At 44.3% G+C, this 16,176-nt stretch overlaps 1 protein-coding gene across 1 annotated transcript in view; it reads right to left on the bottom strand.

Moving 5' to 3' along the window:
- Nucleotides 1-1,663: 1,663 nt before the first annotated feature.
- The window catches only part of map1aa (microtubule-associated protein 1Aa), a 35,250-nt gene continuing 20,737 nt past the window's right edge, over nt 1,664-16,176 (bottom strand). The window contains exons 2-6 of the mRNA XM_084724701.1: nt 14,721-14,803; nt 13,187-13,327; nt 6,093-13,074; nt 5,756-5,982; nt 1,664-4,050 (exon numbers count right to left, since the gene is read on the bottom strand). Of these exons, the coding sequence (XP_084580827.1) occupies nt 3,895-4,050; nt 5,756-5,982; nt 6,093-12,912 (7,203 nt within the window). The 5' untranslated portion in view covers nt 12,913-13,074; nt 13,187-13,327; nt 14,721-14,803 and the 3' untranslated portion in view covers nt 1,664-3,894. The remainder of the gene's footprint in view (nt 4,051-5,755; nt 5,983-6,092; nt 13,075-13,186; nt 13,328-14,720; nt 14,804-16,176) is intronic.

The raw sequence follows: 16,176 nt of genomic DNA, 5'->3' as shown, positions 1-16,176 counted from the left end.
TTTAAAATAGCATTTCTATGTTAAGTCAGTTTTTCTTCAGCTATTACAATACAGGAGAACTCAAAAAGGTACACATGCACGTACAAGCAGGGCTCACTGAACAGTCTGTATGATGATTTGTTTCACGGCATGATGAGTCTGATGCCACAGATATTTTCTTTTTCCTTTTTTTTTTTTGTTCTTGTTGCACGATACGAAAATGCAGCGGTTACGTGTGAGTGTGTGTAGTTATTAAGCTTTGTCTGGAAAAAAGTGTGAATAATAGGAAATCCTCTATAGATAAAAATGTATTGACAGGAGTGAACGGAGTCTCTCGTGTCTGGCAGTCTGGGGTTAAAGTGGTCTGCTCATACTGTGGTAGTAGTGTTGATTTTGTAATTATTAGCCTTTACAGTGATGCAGTATTAAACAGGAATGCAGATTACACTGTCAGTGACTGACCGGGCAGCACAGTGGGTTAACAGGAAAACACTGACATCACGGTTAACCCTGTTTCATCAAAGAAGCTGTTAATGGATCTTAGCAGGAATTAGGAACCTCAACTCCACATCAGTGTCTCCTCAAGTGTGGCAGAAACTGTCACTTCTTCATCATACTGACGACATTTTAATCTGCAGACAGAAATCATCCAAAGAAAGAAACCGTGGTGGATTTAATCTGCACACAAAGTTCTCTTCCCTGCACAGAGTCGGGATGTATTGCGGGCTACAGTACGGTTGTTACTGCCAGTGTGACCGATGAGTCAGATGTACCATATGATGCACAGTAACCAAGGCAACCAGGAGATCAAAGTCCTCCACGGAGAACGTAAAGGTAATCTGCATCTTCACATTCAACTGGGGCCGCTGAGGTTTGGGGCCCCCGCTCCCTGCAGCCCTCTGGTTTTTAAAAAGCCTTCATCGCCTTTATGAACATGCATCTGTTGTACATGCATCAGGAATAAAATATCATACATCTGGATTTTTTTTTTTTTTTTACTGTGGATCATAAAATAGCAACCCTGGTGAGGCGTGTTGGTCCTGTCGTTTGTGTGATAGTTGGTTTTGTTCCTGGTTTAAAATCTATTAAATTACTCAAAACTTATCAAAATATAAAATCATCAATATTAAATAAAACACGTCTACACATAATATTAAAGTGTTACTTAAAAACACCCACTGATTTACCACTAAAAGTAAAGAAAAAATGCTCGTAAAATGATGCAAGTTAAAAACATTATGCAGTAAGTTGAGGTGATTTGTGGCTAAAAACAATTTTGCAAACTCAAGACAAACCATATTTTATGCAGTAATTAAAAGTAACCAGCAAAAATAGCACAGGTTTTAAAGGGATAGTTTGGATTTTTTAACTTGGGTTGTATGAGATACTTATCCACAGTCAGTGTATTACCTACAGTTGATAGCGGTCAAAATGAGCCCAGTTTGGAGAAGCAGTAAGAGTACCGCTGTAGGAAGCTAAACAATGTACTACTTTTTTGACAGGGTGAGCAGCAAAATATATTTTAGCCCAACCTTTGCCTTCTGGCTCAGCTCCCTCTTCACCACGACGGTCTGGTACAACACCAGCATTACCACTGGTGCCGCACCAAACTGCCCAGTACCCCATACTCCTGCAATACCCCACACTAGGTCCCCTGGGGGACATGATCGCAGACCTTCTCCAAGTTCACTAAACACATATAAACCTTATGGTCAACCCTGCAGGATAAAGAGCTGGTCCACTGTTCCACGGCCAGGATGGAATCATATTTTAATACTTTTCCAACTGGAAACCGCTGCCATACAAGTCAAATATTGCTCTCTCCAAAGCAACCAAACTCCATTGCCAAAAACATTAATTTTACTTTGCAGAACACAGCAGTTGCTTGTTTACTGTTGGCCTGATCGGTTAGTTTGTTTGTATTATTGTGTGACCTCGGCAAATCCTAACCATCTTCAACACCAAAGTCACACAATAACACAAACAAACTAACTGAAAAGCTAATTAACTGAAGCAGCAGTAGACAAAGAACTGACATTCTCTTCAAGGTTAAATTGCTGTTTTTGCTAATGGAGTCTGGCTTCTTTGGTGATAGTGATATTTGGTTTATATAACTGCAGTTTCCTGTCACAAAAGGCTGTCTGACAGCAAGGTGAAGCGGTGAAAATATTCTAAATATAGTGTATATTTAAACTGATATTGATTTATTTTGTTGCTGACCCTGATCCTACACCAGCGCTCCTCCAGTGCTTCTCAAAACTGGAGGCGTGTTGACCGCCATTTACTGTCGGTAACTTCATATTATCCAAACTCTCCCTTTAAGTGTAAATGCTGCAATTACACCTTTTATGTTGCAAATTTTGAAAAAAAGCAAAAAGTTTTGCACACTGGTCACTATTTGTGCTTCTTCGAGTGGCAGCTCCAGGAAATCTAAACGTGACGGCTGAAATACTGAGTTGGTGCTTTAAAAGTGCCATTTTATGCTCAATATGTACAACTTGGACCTTTTATTGTGCGCTGACGTTCTCACCGACAAAAACTCACAACAACAGAGGAGACCAGCTCGCCAAAGCCTCTGCCACAGAGCCGTGGATGCACCGCGCGCCCAAATACCTTAAATCTCTACGACGGAAAACACATTTCATTTCCCTTCCAGCACAGCAGGACAGAAAGGCACATGTGGGTGACAGTCTAACCTCTACCATCATCAATCGAAACAACCAGCCCACATCTTTGTTCACCAGGCAAACACAATCTCTCCTCGCAACCACATGTTCCTATTGTTGTAGTGGAATACATTCTTCATTCTGTAGCACAGCTTTTCGTATAAAGATCTTTTTAGATGCAGCAACTGACGTGAGGTTTGTCTTCTGTCCTCTAATGAACACAGAGTGCTGTTCTGTTCTGTATGTAAAGATATAAACAGGTAGAATCCAAAGATCAGGATGATGATGTTTTTTTTTTTTTGTACTCCTCTGCCCTCAGTTATCCTCATGATCCTCTGCAACGATATGTTAACTGGAAATACACTGAAAAAATACATCAAAGACTACAGAAACAAGTATAGAAAGAAACTTATTCGTCAAATTCACTGTAAGAAATAACAGCCACTGAGAAAGTCATTACTGTAACGATTGATTTTCACCGTAGAAATATCATAATTCACTACAATACAGATCTTTGAATATTGTCGTCCCTATGCTACGGCAAATATACTCAAAAGACATACTGAAAGGACCGCTGGGGTCTACTTGAACATCTTCTATGTCACTATGTCAGTGGGAGGAACAAAGTTCAACACCGGGACTGTTATTGTTTTAGACGGAAAGGGAAAAGAGAGGAAAGGAAAGGAAAAACGATTAGCAGCTTGTAATGAGGATTTTCTATCAGCAAATGTGTTGAATTGATCACCTGTATTGTGAAAATCTTGATGTCTGGGATTCGGTGGAAGAAAATCCTGTTGCAGTTTGTTGCTGGTTTTAAGGTGCGCAAACTTGTGCTTTGATTTAAGCCAATTAGAAGACAAGCAACCAAACAACCAATTTTATACTGTTTCCTGTTCGACACTCTTTTTTTTGTGTGTCTCGGCCAATAAACAAAGACTCCATCATTTCAAAGGGTTTAGAAAAAAAGATGAGTTAAGGAAAGAAAAAAAAACCTTTCACAGCACCAAGTAATAATAATATAGTGGAGAACATAGCTGTCAGAAAACTACCTTTGTAATACAAATGGTGATGCCACGACAAGCTTATAAATGAATAAAAATCTAGAAAAAAATAGACAGTTATCCAGATCTGCATCTGGCCGAGGCAGAGACAGATTTATATCAGGCTATAGAGAGAAGAGCAATTAAAAACAGATCTACACCGGGGAGGCGGAGGAGGAGGAGGAGGGAGAGAGAGGACACCAGGATCTTTAAAACTCGATCTTGCAGGCGGGGAAAGACTCGTCCTGCATGACGACCGTGCTGCTGGAGGCCAGGACCATGATGTTGAGCTCCTGCTGCTTCTCATGCGTCTGCTGGTACCAGTCACGGGTCACCTCCGTGTCGTGGGTGGGGATCAGCGTCACCTGAGAGGGACACGAGAGATCAGGACACGTCACGAGGTGGCAGACTAGAATAAAATATGAAATCAAATCAAATCAAGATAATTCATGTTATAGATTAGAATAGATTCAATTTGCACAGAGTTCTAATACAACTGAATGCAGTTTTAGTTCACAGAAGTACATGAAAATCTGCATTACTTCAGATACTTTTTATGTGGTGCAAGTAAATCAGAGCGAATGAAGAGATTTTTTTTAGGTATGAGCCTTGATGGGAACGTAAGAGTGCTCACTTGCGCCTACCTCCATCCTCAGGGAAATTGAAAATATCAGGCTTCGCCCACTTAGTTTCTACTTTGCTGTCAAGAGTGGGGTCTCATACTCAAGCTAATACCTCTTTCCCACACAGGGCCCCAACTTATCTTATGGAATTACAGCAAATTCCACAGCTGTATCCAGCTGTTGATGTTATTATAATGGTTTTTGTTAAATGTTAAAACTTAAAAAAACTTTCATACTCAGTCTTACATGTTTGAGCCTCAGTCAGACTCAGATGAAGAGACTGTTGTGCACCAGAATTCGTCACTAGCAGACGTATCAGAATGGTGAAGTGCATTTAGCATCTTTTATTTGTTTATGTTGTTTGTTAGCTTGACATAGCTAATGCTAACTCTCACTTTCTGTACTGACAAGTCCCCTCTGTGCTGGAAGTTTCAGGTTTCTTTGACTGTATGAAGCAGGGTTGCCAGGTCTGTCTGACAAAAACTGCTCAATGGCAGATCAAAACCTGCACCAGCAGGCAGAGAGCATGGGCACATCATATTTTTGTGTGTTTATGTGGGCGTGTGTGTGATGTGTGCCAGGTCCATGTGTTTATGTGTTGATCTTGACTCAGTATGATAGAGTTTAGGTAGAAATAAATGATTTGATTTCAAATATGGATGTGTACTTACAGATACTGCAAAATAGATTCACCTGCTCAGCAGACAAAAAATTAATCCCACAGCAAACACATCCCAATTCCAGAAAAAACGTGGACTTGGCAACCCTGGTATGACACATATTTGCCAGTCATTGCCTTTGAGATTTTGTTACGTACCAAATCAAGCTTGCCTGCATTTGCCCATTGCACATTTGAATCTCAGATTTTAAGTAGAGGAATGTGTAAACACCTCTCTAGTGACAAACTTTGCACAGGTACAAGTCAGTATAATCAAGGTCAGACATTTTCGGGCAGGGTTTGAGATGTGGGCCCCCTTTGTTCACTTTTGAGCCTCTCTTGAAAATGTTTGGCGCACCCCTGGGGATGCCCATCTTACATTTTGAAATCTCTGTTTTAGGACGTATAAACATAATAAAAACACATTTTTGAAGGATCTTTGCACATTTTGGAGCAACAGGTAAAACGTTTTCCTTTCCTACATTTACCTCATATGAAAGTGTTTACTTTGCTATGGTTTCGGAGCAATTTCATTTTAATTCTTGCTGAGATGCCCTGGCTCACTGTTGTGGTGTCTCATAGTCATAGAAAGCTATTGCTTTACTTTGACTTGAGTCAAATACAGTTAGGAAGAGTGTATGGTGGCCTACAGGGACAAAAGCTTTAAACATGCAAAAATTCAAAATTGACACCACCATACAAATTTTACTACGACAGAAGGTCATTCTAAGATCATCTAAGAGTACACACTAGCCTCAGCATCAAACTAAATAGAGTTGGAAATGTCACCTGTAGATTTGATCCCCACTGAGCTTTGCCATCCAACAGTGCATCAAGGACTCCTCGGCTTGGTTCACCACTTGCTGCGTCGTTACCGCTCACCACATAGTATGCAGAGCGAATGCGTTTGAAAAACTCTTGGTCCACGTTTTTGGCACTGCAGTGGTTGGGAATGTAGGCCAAGTCCACATAAATAGGAAGGCCAGAAGCAGCTGCAGAGCCAGACTTCTGAGAGCCTGAATAGATGAACAAAAGCAAACTGTCACTAAGTACAAAATCTTACAGAATTAGTTGTCATGTATACCAAAAACCTTTTGAGAGTTAAATTTTTAATGAATTTGCTCACCTGAACTGCTCTTGACACCATTAGTCAGCCCCTTTCCAGGGTTGTAGCTCGACCTGGAGAGGTCATCTTCTTTGGAGCCCTGTCCATCTGACAGACGAGACATACGTGAGCTCTTGTCTGCCTCCTTCTTCTTCAGCAAGGCACTGCGAGGAGACGGCGTCTGTTTGACAGGCATGGGAGACCTTTTGCGCCTGGCTGGGGATGCTGATTTGGTTTTCCCCGAAGTCTTCTTTAAGCCCTTGGCTTTTGGTTCTTTCTTTACTGAGCCATTTTCCAAAGATTCAGGATCCACCATGCAAACGTCTGGGCGTGGGGGGTGAGGGTAGGGGTCCATGAGGGGAGCAGGGGGAGGGTCATGGCTCCTCCTAGAGGAATGATGGCTGCCCCCTCCGGTGGCAGATAATTTATCAACAGGCATGTAGTCTGCATCCTCATCTGAGTCCATGTTGCCGTCACCGGTGGCTGAGGGGTATTCCTCAGTGCCTGGATGCACTTCAGAGTCTGACTGAGAGGCTAAAGATTCGCTGACAGAGGTGGGCGGTGTGTCCTCTGTGGCCAGACCTAGCCCTGCTGACATGCCACCAGCTTGGTGAAGAGAGCTGCTGTCCCTGCTGTGAGACTGGTGGTGGTGGGGCTGTTTGTGAGCCCTTCTCTTGACCGACAGATCGTGCTCATCGCCCTGCGATTGGTCACTTTGGCGCCCGTGCTCCTCATCATCCTCATCGCTGGATAACTGCCGCATGCATGGGTTGATGAAGGAAGGTGAGAGGTCCTCTTTGCGCTGCCTGCACTCAGAGGAGGAATATCCGGGAGAGGTGCGGCTGGTATAAGAGGAGGTGGCTCCCCTGGGCACAACACCATCAAGATCCTGATCACTGTCATCGTCGTCATCCTGCCCTCCCCGGCTGCACTCCTCAGCATAGAACGGTGAGCGAAATGGCTGATCGGTTGAAGAGAGTGAAAGTGGACGTGCAGGGTGCTCTGGCTCCATCTCACACTCCTCTTCAAACTCATCGTCATGACGGTAATGAGGAGGGGAGTCTCCTGGTACCATCCCCATCTGGGGCTTTGACATCTCCCACTCATAAGAGCTCCTGTAACCTGTTGCTCCCTCTCTGGGCTCCACCTTAGGTGGGCCTGAAGATGCACCACTGGCTGCTGCTCCAGCAAGGAGGGTGGAGCTTGAGCTGACCTCTGTGGGACCATTGGCCGCGTCTGGCTTGCTGGCCTGGAGAGGTGAAGGCTTGTAGGAGCCAAGAACATCCGGGAGGGCCCCACTTGTCTTTTCACTGGCAGTTGGAGCAACAGGCTTGTCGGAAAATGCAAGGCTACTAGCCAGGCCGCTGGATGGTGACCTGCGAGTCATCTCACGCATGTAAGCCTCCTCATCCTCTTCTTCACTGCTGTCAGTCTCCTCAAAGTAATGCTTGCCTTCTATATCTGGGCGTGGTGAGGAAGTCACACCAAACAGAGCAGCGCTGGCTGCCTCTTTGTCCTTGGAGAGGTCTGAAGGTTGAGAGAACGGCCCTGCTGAGGCTCCAAACCCGGCAGCTGAGTCCAGTTTGGACCCCTCAGACCAATCAGGCTTATAAAAGCACTCTGATTGAGGGCCTTTGTCCGTAACTCCACCTGATGAAGGCGTATGCTCCTTCTTGTCCTCAGCAAAGGCAGCAGATGAGAGCGAGGGGAAGGATTTGACCTCCTCGAATGGGCTGAGGGGTGAGAAGCGGGCTAAACTGGAGGTGGACTCAGCCTTAGTTGTAGCAGTGATCTGTTTTTCAGACACTTCCAGATAGTCGTCTTTGGCGGCAGCGGAGCAGGAGAAAGGAGAATCCATGACCAGTGAGTGTTCATCTTTAAAGGAGGAGTACTCAAAGAGAGGCTCGGCAGGTGTCTCCAGCTCCTCTCCGAACTGACGGCTGGTGGAGAGGGAGCCCGAGGTGGAGGAGGAGTAGCTGTAGGCCGAAGAGGAGGAGTACCCAGGGCCAGCGGTGGTCGTGTACTGGAAGCTCGTGTCCAGTGATTTCTTACTCAGAAGATCTGGTGTCTTCTGTTTCTCAAAATCGGGATCGGCTCTGTCACTCTGGTAATAACTGTCCTCTGTTGGTTTCAGAGTGAAATCATCTTTACCTTTGTCTGTGGTCTGACTTGATAAAAATGAGTCTTTCTCACCTTTGCCAAATGAGTAATCAAACCCTGAAGAGTAGTCAGAGAAACCTGTGGCCCCTAAATCTGTTGGCTTCCCACTGAAGGTCAAGGAGTCGGTCTTAGGTTTGTCTTCAGCCTTTGAGAGTGAACTAGGAGTGCTTTCTGTCACACTGGGCTTCCCCTGACTGTTATAGCCGTATCCAGCCATAGAAACCATAAATTCAGGTCTATTTGAGCCAAACATTTCAGTAATTGGACTTTTTACTTCCTTCTCAGACTTATCTTTGGCACCTTTCTCCATATCAGAATCAACAGCACATTCATCATCCTCCTCCTCCTCCTCCTCTTCCTCCTCCTCATCATCATCCTCATCGACCACTTCATCATCATCATAGTCCTCCTCATCCCTTGCTGTGAGTTTTCTCATATCAACCTCCAAACATGCTCCTTTCTCGCTGAAGCCAGTGGCAGCAGGTTTTTCCATATCGAATGCTGTCATTGAGGAGTATGTCTCGGGCTTTGTGCCGTCAGTCTGGCTTTTAAAAGGGGCGTCTTTTTCTGATGATAAGGAAGTGGATGAGGCCTCGGGTCTATCAGCCACTGAAGGGAATCGGCTGCCTGTGCCGTATTCAAATGTCTCCTTTTCTTTGGTGTCTTTTTCAAATGGAGGTAGAGCAGAAGTGCTCTTGGAGTCAAGCCAAGATGAGGTTGAGGACTCTTTTCCGTAAGAGACGGTAAATCCCTCCTTCTCTGGCATCTTGTCTGTGGCTGTTTCTGGGGAAGAGGGCTCATGTTTCTGCAAATCCACTTCACCCTTTGCAACATCCTTGTCCGTCTTATCTATGGACTCCTGATGATATGAATCAGAGTCCATGGAACTTGTTTTACTGTCATAAACGTCACCGTAAGAGAATGTTTTTCCGTGCACGTAGGGTGTGTCTTGTCTTATATAGACGGCCTTTTCTTTCCCCTCCCTCTCTGGACAAGCATAGAGACTGAAATGAACACTCTTCTCAGGCTCTTTAATATCTGTTTTTTCTGTGCTTTCACTTTCCAAGTCCGCTTTGCTTTCATCTGTTGCTAATGGCTTAGGCCCTAACCCACTTGGGAAATGATCATCTTTCTCATCTTCATCTTCATCTTCATCTTCCTCTTCATCTGAGTACATCACTTGAGGCATTGGTTTGTCTTCTGTGATAAAAGACACCTGTGTCTTGTCTGAGCTCTTGACTTCTGTTTCTACCTTGATTTCTGTTTCTACCTTTGCAGATTTTGTCTCAAAGGTGTAGTCATCATCCAAGAAACACCCCTCCTTTGCTTCCATGAGCTTGGCCTTAACGGTGGGCTGCAGATCCTTTTTGGCGTAACACTCATCTACATCATTGTCTTCACTGGATTCTTCAGAGTCGTCAAGCACCGTCTTGTCACCCTGCAGACCGATAAAGGAGGTATTGTCTGAGATAGTGACTGATTTCTCAGTTTTCTGGGAGTCAGCTTTAATATCGGTCACTGCCTCTTCTTTCTCTTCGGTCTTAAAGTGTTTGTCTTCTGTGGGAGAGTAGCCACTGCTTGTAGGCACAGATTGTGTGGGTGAGGCCAGTTTCATGGTGCTGTCATCTGGACTTACACATCTTTCCTCACTCTCTTGCCTGGAGTGGGATTCAAACCCAGAAGAGAAAGATGGAGGGGGTGAAACAGGCTTTATCTCAGCAGCAGACTTAAATCCTTCTGTGCTAAAGAGAGCCTGGTTTTCTTTGACAGCCTGTGTGGGAGAGTACGGGGTGGTAGAGAAGGGAGGAGGAGAGAAAGTAGCCGAGGGAGATTTTTCCTTCTCCTGGAGCAACATGGAGGCTGCGTGTTCATAGCCCTCTTGGAGTTTACCCAGAGGGATGTCAACATTCGGAGTCTGGTCCTCGTCCTCCTCTTCCTCATCGTCTTCTTCTTCATGGGCTGATTTGATCTTTGCATCGCTCTCCATCTCAGGAATGTTGGGCTGGTACTCATCAGAGGAAGGAGACTTAAAGCACTTGTCATCTTCCAGAGAGGAGGTGGGTGAGATGGTTCCTGCTGAGTGAAGATAGTCTTTACCCTGGATGGCCTCAGCACGTGGGATGTTGTTAATGGTGTCAAGAAGGAGAGAGTTCCTACCAGCTTCCTCAGTCTGATTAGCTGTCACAGATGTTATTGACTGGTCCTCAGCTACAGATGTGGCAAAAGACGACAGTTTGTCATATTCGGTGATGGATGTTGCAGAGGAGATGTGTTCCTCCTCTGCAAGTGGAGCAGCAATGATAGCAGGGTAGGGTGCAAGCTCAGGCTCTTGACCTCCCATGAAGGCTTTGGGTTTGGCATTTGCAACATCAGACACAGCAGAGCTTTTCATCTCTTTTATACCATGCATGGAGTCAAAGGTACCAGGGACGTCAGGGACAGAGACGTCATAGGAGCCCACATCATAGCGCAGCTGTGGGATTCTGTCCTCGGTTTCCTCGTGGATCTCCTCATCAGAGATGGTCTGTTCAGTCTCAGAGTAACCAGGGATGGTCTCGTCTTGGATGAAGGAGAACTGTTCTGAGGCTGTGGCTGCTACTTGCCCAGACAGGGCTGTGGTTGATAAAGGTTTTTGCTCAGTTGGCTTGGTGTCCCACTCCTTTCCAGTTTTTTCCTTTTTCGCCTCCTCTGTTTTATATTTCAGCACCTCGTCATCTTCTGTTCCTTCAAGATCGGCTTTTTCGATCACATCACCTTCCTCCTCTGAGCTGTCGCTCTTCTTTGATCTGTCTTTTATGTCATTCTTTACAGGGTATTTGTCATATTTCTCCATTTTCTCCTCTTCATACTTCTTGTCAAAACCATCACTTGCTTCCTTCTTTTCAGTGGCAGCAACCTGTTCTTTGATTTCTTCTTCCTGTTTGTCAGGGGATTTGGGTGAAGCAGATTTTATCTCAGTGGCCGCAGATGTGATTTTCTCATCAGGGAAAACTAAGGGAGAAACTTTGGTATCTGTGTACAGTGAATGGCCAGACATCACATCATTCTGGATGGGCACAGACTTAACTTTGGACAGCTCTTCCTGCTTCAGAGCCTCAAAGTCCTCAGTGAGGTCCTCCGGGGAGGACACTATGGACCTGTCAGCCAAAGCTGCTGCTGCGACCTCTTCGGGGATGTTCTTTGAGACTGGCTTTTTCTCATTTGCTTCCTCTTTAACTGCCTTATTCTTGTCTGCCTTGGGCTTAGCCTGAGTCTTTGCCTTATGCAGAGTTTTTCTCACTTCAGGGGTGAGCGGCTTCAGGTCAGGTTTAGTGATTTTTCTCAGCTCCGGTTTACTTGGGTCCTTCTTTTTATCCTCCTTGGCTTTACTTTCTTTTTTCTCTTCTTTTCTTATATTCTCATCTTTCTTTACTTCACGTTTCTCTTTCTTAATTTCCTTTTTCTCTTTGTCTTTCTTTTCATCCATCTTGGATGCTTTCTCCTGCTTGGCAGCTTTATCCTTGGTTATCTTCTTTTTCTCTGACTTTTTGTCTGAAGCAGGGGCCACCTCACTGTTTTTCTGTTGTTTGGTGGCTTTAAGACTGTCACTTTTAACTTTCTTCTCTTCTTTCTTTTCTACTTTATTCTCTTTAGTGGTGTCACTCTTGGACTCCTCCTCCTGCCCACTGGATTCTTTCTTTTTAGAGTGTGGTTTGGGTGAGGATTTGAGACTCTCTTTGCTGTCAGTTCTGGATCTCATTTTAGTCTGTTTGATGATGGGAGGAGGCGCACCAGATGATATGTCTTTTTGGGTAGCCACTGGGTATCGCAGGAAGTCCAGGTGTTTGAGCTTCTCAAGGCCCTCAAAGATTTTATTCTGTGGTGCATTTCCAGGGAAGAGCACCCTGACTATCTTTTCTGTTGGACGGTGAGGAATCCAAACAATGAGAGCGGTGACTGATGTCAAATAAGGGACAGATATTTCTCCTTCTTTTCCGTTGGGCATCATAATCCCTGTCTTGGCTTTGCTGTTTCCAGCCCACTTCTGCATTAGAAACTGCATCTCTTTGCTCTCCTTTACCGGGTTTAAGACATACATGTCTAACTTTCCCACGCCAAGTTTGTGGAATAGTGTGATAGGCTCAATAGTGTTGCTGACTACCCTGTGAAGGGGCTCTGGTGTGATGCCAAGCTTGTTGAGGTACTGCAGTGTAAGAGATGCTTCCTCAATGCTTCGCTTCACTTTCAGTGTGGACTCAGGCATCCGAAGCTTCTCTGGGACGTTGAAAAACACAATCCCAAGCTCAGGAGAGATCAGGTTCTTCATCCAGTCACCATTGCTGCTGGAGCCGTTTCCTTGGTTACGCTCCTCCTCCTGCTCTGCAATCTTTCTCTGAAACAGCCCATTGATGCCAGGGAGGTTGTCTGCACCGATGTGGGTGAGCAGAACAGAGTCGATCCTGTCCAGGTGGCGAACCAGCTTCCAGAAGCATGACTTCCTGTCGGATCCTCCATCCACCAGGATGTTGAAGCCGTTGACGGCGAACAGAGCGGAGTCTCCCCTGCCTCCTGGGAAAATGTAGCAGCAGGGTTTGGACAGCTTCAGAAATCCTCCAGAGGTCGGCGGCTCGAGAAGGTCAAAGGACGATGGCACATCCACTGTCTCTGAGACATACTCGGTGAACTCTGTGACTCCGTCCATTTCCGGGAGGTGGGGTTCGGGGTTCAGGCGATACTCCAGAAGATTTTGGAGTGACTGCTGCTCCTGGCTTTGGCCCAGGGAGCTCCAGCCCCCGTCTCCCTGACAGGAAACAGTAAGCCTGAACGGCTGCTCCGAAGAGGCCTTGGACAGGAGTTCAGTCACCTGGGAACACAGTAACAGTAAAACAAAAACTAAAATAACTGCATCTATTTACGCTGCAAGTTGATCTATTCCGTATGAAGAAGAACTTGAAGAGACAGTGCATCCAGCTTACTTGAGGGTTGGAAATTATGTCAGAGAAGTGATCCCAGGTGAAGGCTCCACCTTGCAGTAGGATGTCACCTCCCTGCTCAGAGCTCTGGCCGCTCAGGATCAGCAACTTATTCCCAGAAAGGTCAGTGATCAGAGAGCGAATCTGGGTAGAGTAAAGAATAGCCACTGTAAGAGCTGCTAATATTAATAATAATAATCTAATAATAATAATAGTAATAATTAATTTTCCATAACATTATCAAACAAATCATTAAATGGTACTGTACTTATAATTTGCATCCCTGAAGAGCAAATCTCACAAAGTGTCTCACATGTATCATAAAAACACTGAGCTGCAATATTTGATTTGATTTGAGTGCTGTTGAGTTTGAGGGCTGTTCAATTTGTCCCGTCGCTGATGTTATCCAGACAAAAACGAGCCACTGAGAGATAATAACACTTGTGAGTGTGAATGCCATGCTACGGAAGACATTTTTAAAGAATTCAAAGCAGGTATTGCAACAAATATGAGAGGACAGGTCAGACATTCATTTTGAAGAACTGCTCATACACCCAATATCAATGTAACAGTCTATAGTTTAATAAATGTGCCACATGTGAAACAGATTGTTTGTTCTCATTTCAGCCAGGAAAAGACAATATTTGTGGACGCCATTATTTTTGATAAATCACTGTATCTCAATAAATTGCTGAAGTATGAAATATAAGGGTCAGATGCAGAAGTACAGTAAAGTACACAATACTGTGTATTTCCAAACAAACAGGGTTTCTTGGTGGATTCAGGGATCAGGTGCATTACAGTTAAATTGTTTCAGTTGTCCTGGTTTTGTTTATTTCCTGTTTTATTTTATAGAGCTTCCCTTCTGTGTCTTTGTTTACTTGACTTGTGTTTTCTTGTGGATTTTTCCCTCCAGGTTTCTTTGGATTATTGCTTGTTTTCTGGACTTTTCCTGCCTCCCCTTTTGGATTTGTTAGTATTCGTTGGACTGTTCTGTTAAATTTTGTACTTTTACTTTCATTATTGCTACCAGCCTGGTATCAAAGTCTGTATCTGTGTGCTAATTCTCTGTTTTTCTCTATTCCCTTACTTGATAACTTCATCATCTTACTACCCTGAACAAAAATAATAATGAAAATGACGAGCAGTCAAACACCTGACAAACTATGACACTGACAGTGAAAATGTGAGGCATCTGATTGGGTTTATTTATAGGCAGAATATCAAACTGTTTGTCTCACACTGTAGGGCTTCAGCTGAGAGTGACAGAGTGTTTTCTTGTTAATCAATGAAGTGATGATCACTAGCGGAAGAGACATGGACGTCCCGTTGGGGCTAAATGGTGAACAGCAGGGGCTGCAGTCTTCTGCATAAGTGGAACTTAAGTTCAACTCAGACTGAACTGAATCTCCTGAAACTCCTCAGTGTGATGTAAATAAAAACACAGAACATTTTTACGTGTCCTGCGGGAGTCAGAGCATCTGCGCGTCACAACCCTGCAGCGTTTTGTTTGAGTTGTGCGTGGGGTGTGACTCACCTCTGAGGCAGCGCTCTCCTCTGATGGGTTCACCAACACAACTGTCTCGAGGACATCACTCTGATACTGGAGAACCCGCTGGCCTGCAGGGAACAGAGATGACAAAAACCTTATGATTGATGATGACGCAAAACAGTGACAGGCAAGAAATAAAAAGCAAAACATTATCACTGAGTTACAGAGGCTGTACTCTGATAGGGCGCTTGAACGTTATCTAAAAAGAGTCACTTGTAGTGACAATCACACCATCCCTTCATTTTCTTGCAAGAGGATCAATACTATTTTTATGACACGAGTCTGGAGAAGCTGCAGAGTTTCATGTAATGCTAGCATCAGCATGCTAACATACCCACAAAGACATTGCTAAAAGCCCCACTTCTGATCATTAAAAACCACCTCCTCATTCAGAACCATCTTACCAAATAAATGGGACAAAAACACAACATGACAAAAAAGGTGAAGACACATTGTGCTTTTGGTTCACCATCACTGCCTGCAATTATAAATCCAGATTTGATGTATTAAGGGTCACACTTCCTCACCACGTGCTTTGGAGCTTTTACTGGTGCAGGGTTAACTCCCACTTCAGCTCTTTGGTCATTTTATCTGAGGGAATGTTAGCAAGCTCACAGTGGAAAAAAAAAGTTTGTCTCTACCTGATGATGTGTCATGATTAGCGTGATGATAACATAACGGATCACTAACATTGTGACTTTTAATTTGACAGTTTTTATTGCCTCCGTGGCCCACTAGATTCTGCTGTGAGGCATGGTTGGTGTAATGTTTACCATGTTCACACTCTCCGTTTAGCATGTATGCTAACATTTGCTAATCAGCATTAACACATAGTACAGCTGAGAGTGTTTAGGTCAACCCTTTGTGTTTTAAACAAATCAACTAGCCAACAGTTTGCACGGCTGAGAAACAGATGCATGCACAAAAGAAAAGCCAACATGTCTGGTCAGGAGGAGAAACACACCTTCATTTAAACATTATGAAAGACGTGGATATTAACAGGTTTTTTGTATCACAACAGCAATCTTTACAAGAATGTGGTTGAACGAAAGACGGAGGCTGTGATCACACCATCAAGTCCACCGCTGGTGCAAAACTTTTTAAAAAAACCTATTAATTTAACAAAGCAAATTGGCTCAAGCGGCTCCGGTTGTTTCACTTTTTCATAGTCAAACTATACACAGCTGGACGTGAACTGAAATATTAATGGAATACTCATTTTGATTAGCCCTTTTAAATAACTTGGTAGAGATATTGTCTTTCTTTGGATAAGGCCAAAATACATGGACCACTAACGTGGCGTGAGATTATTGCCATGGCGTGGCCACAGCAGAACCCAGACCAGCCACACTTTCCTGCGCACATCGCACAACTCACCTCAATTTATACGCAGCCGGTTTATTTCTTTCTCTCTTTGTGTGGCAGCGCAGCCCTCCAACAG

Source organism: Lutjanus erythropterus, chromosome 1, assembly GCF_056507025.1.
Source record: "Lutjanus erythropterus isolate fLutEry1 chromosome 1, fLutEry1.hap2, whole genome shotgun sequence".
NCBI classification, from domain to species: domain Eukaryota; kingdom Metazoa; phylum Chordata; class Actinopteri; order Lutjaniformes; family Lutjanidae; genus Lutjanus; species Lutjanus erythropterus.
This window is presented reverse-complemented; position numbering and strand designations above follow the sequence as displayed.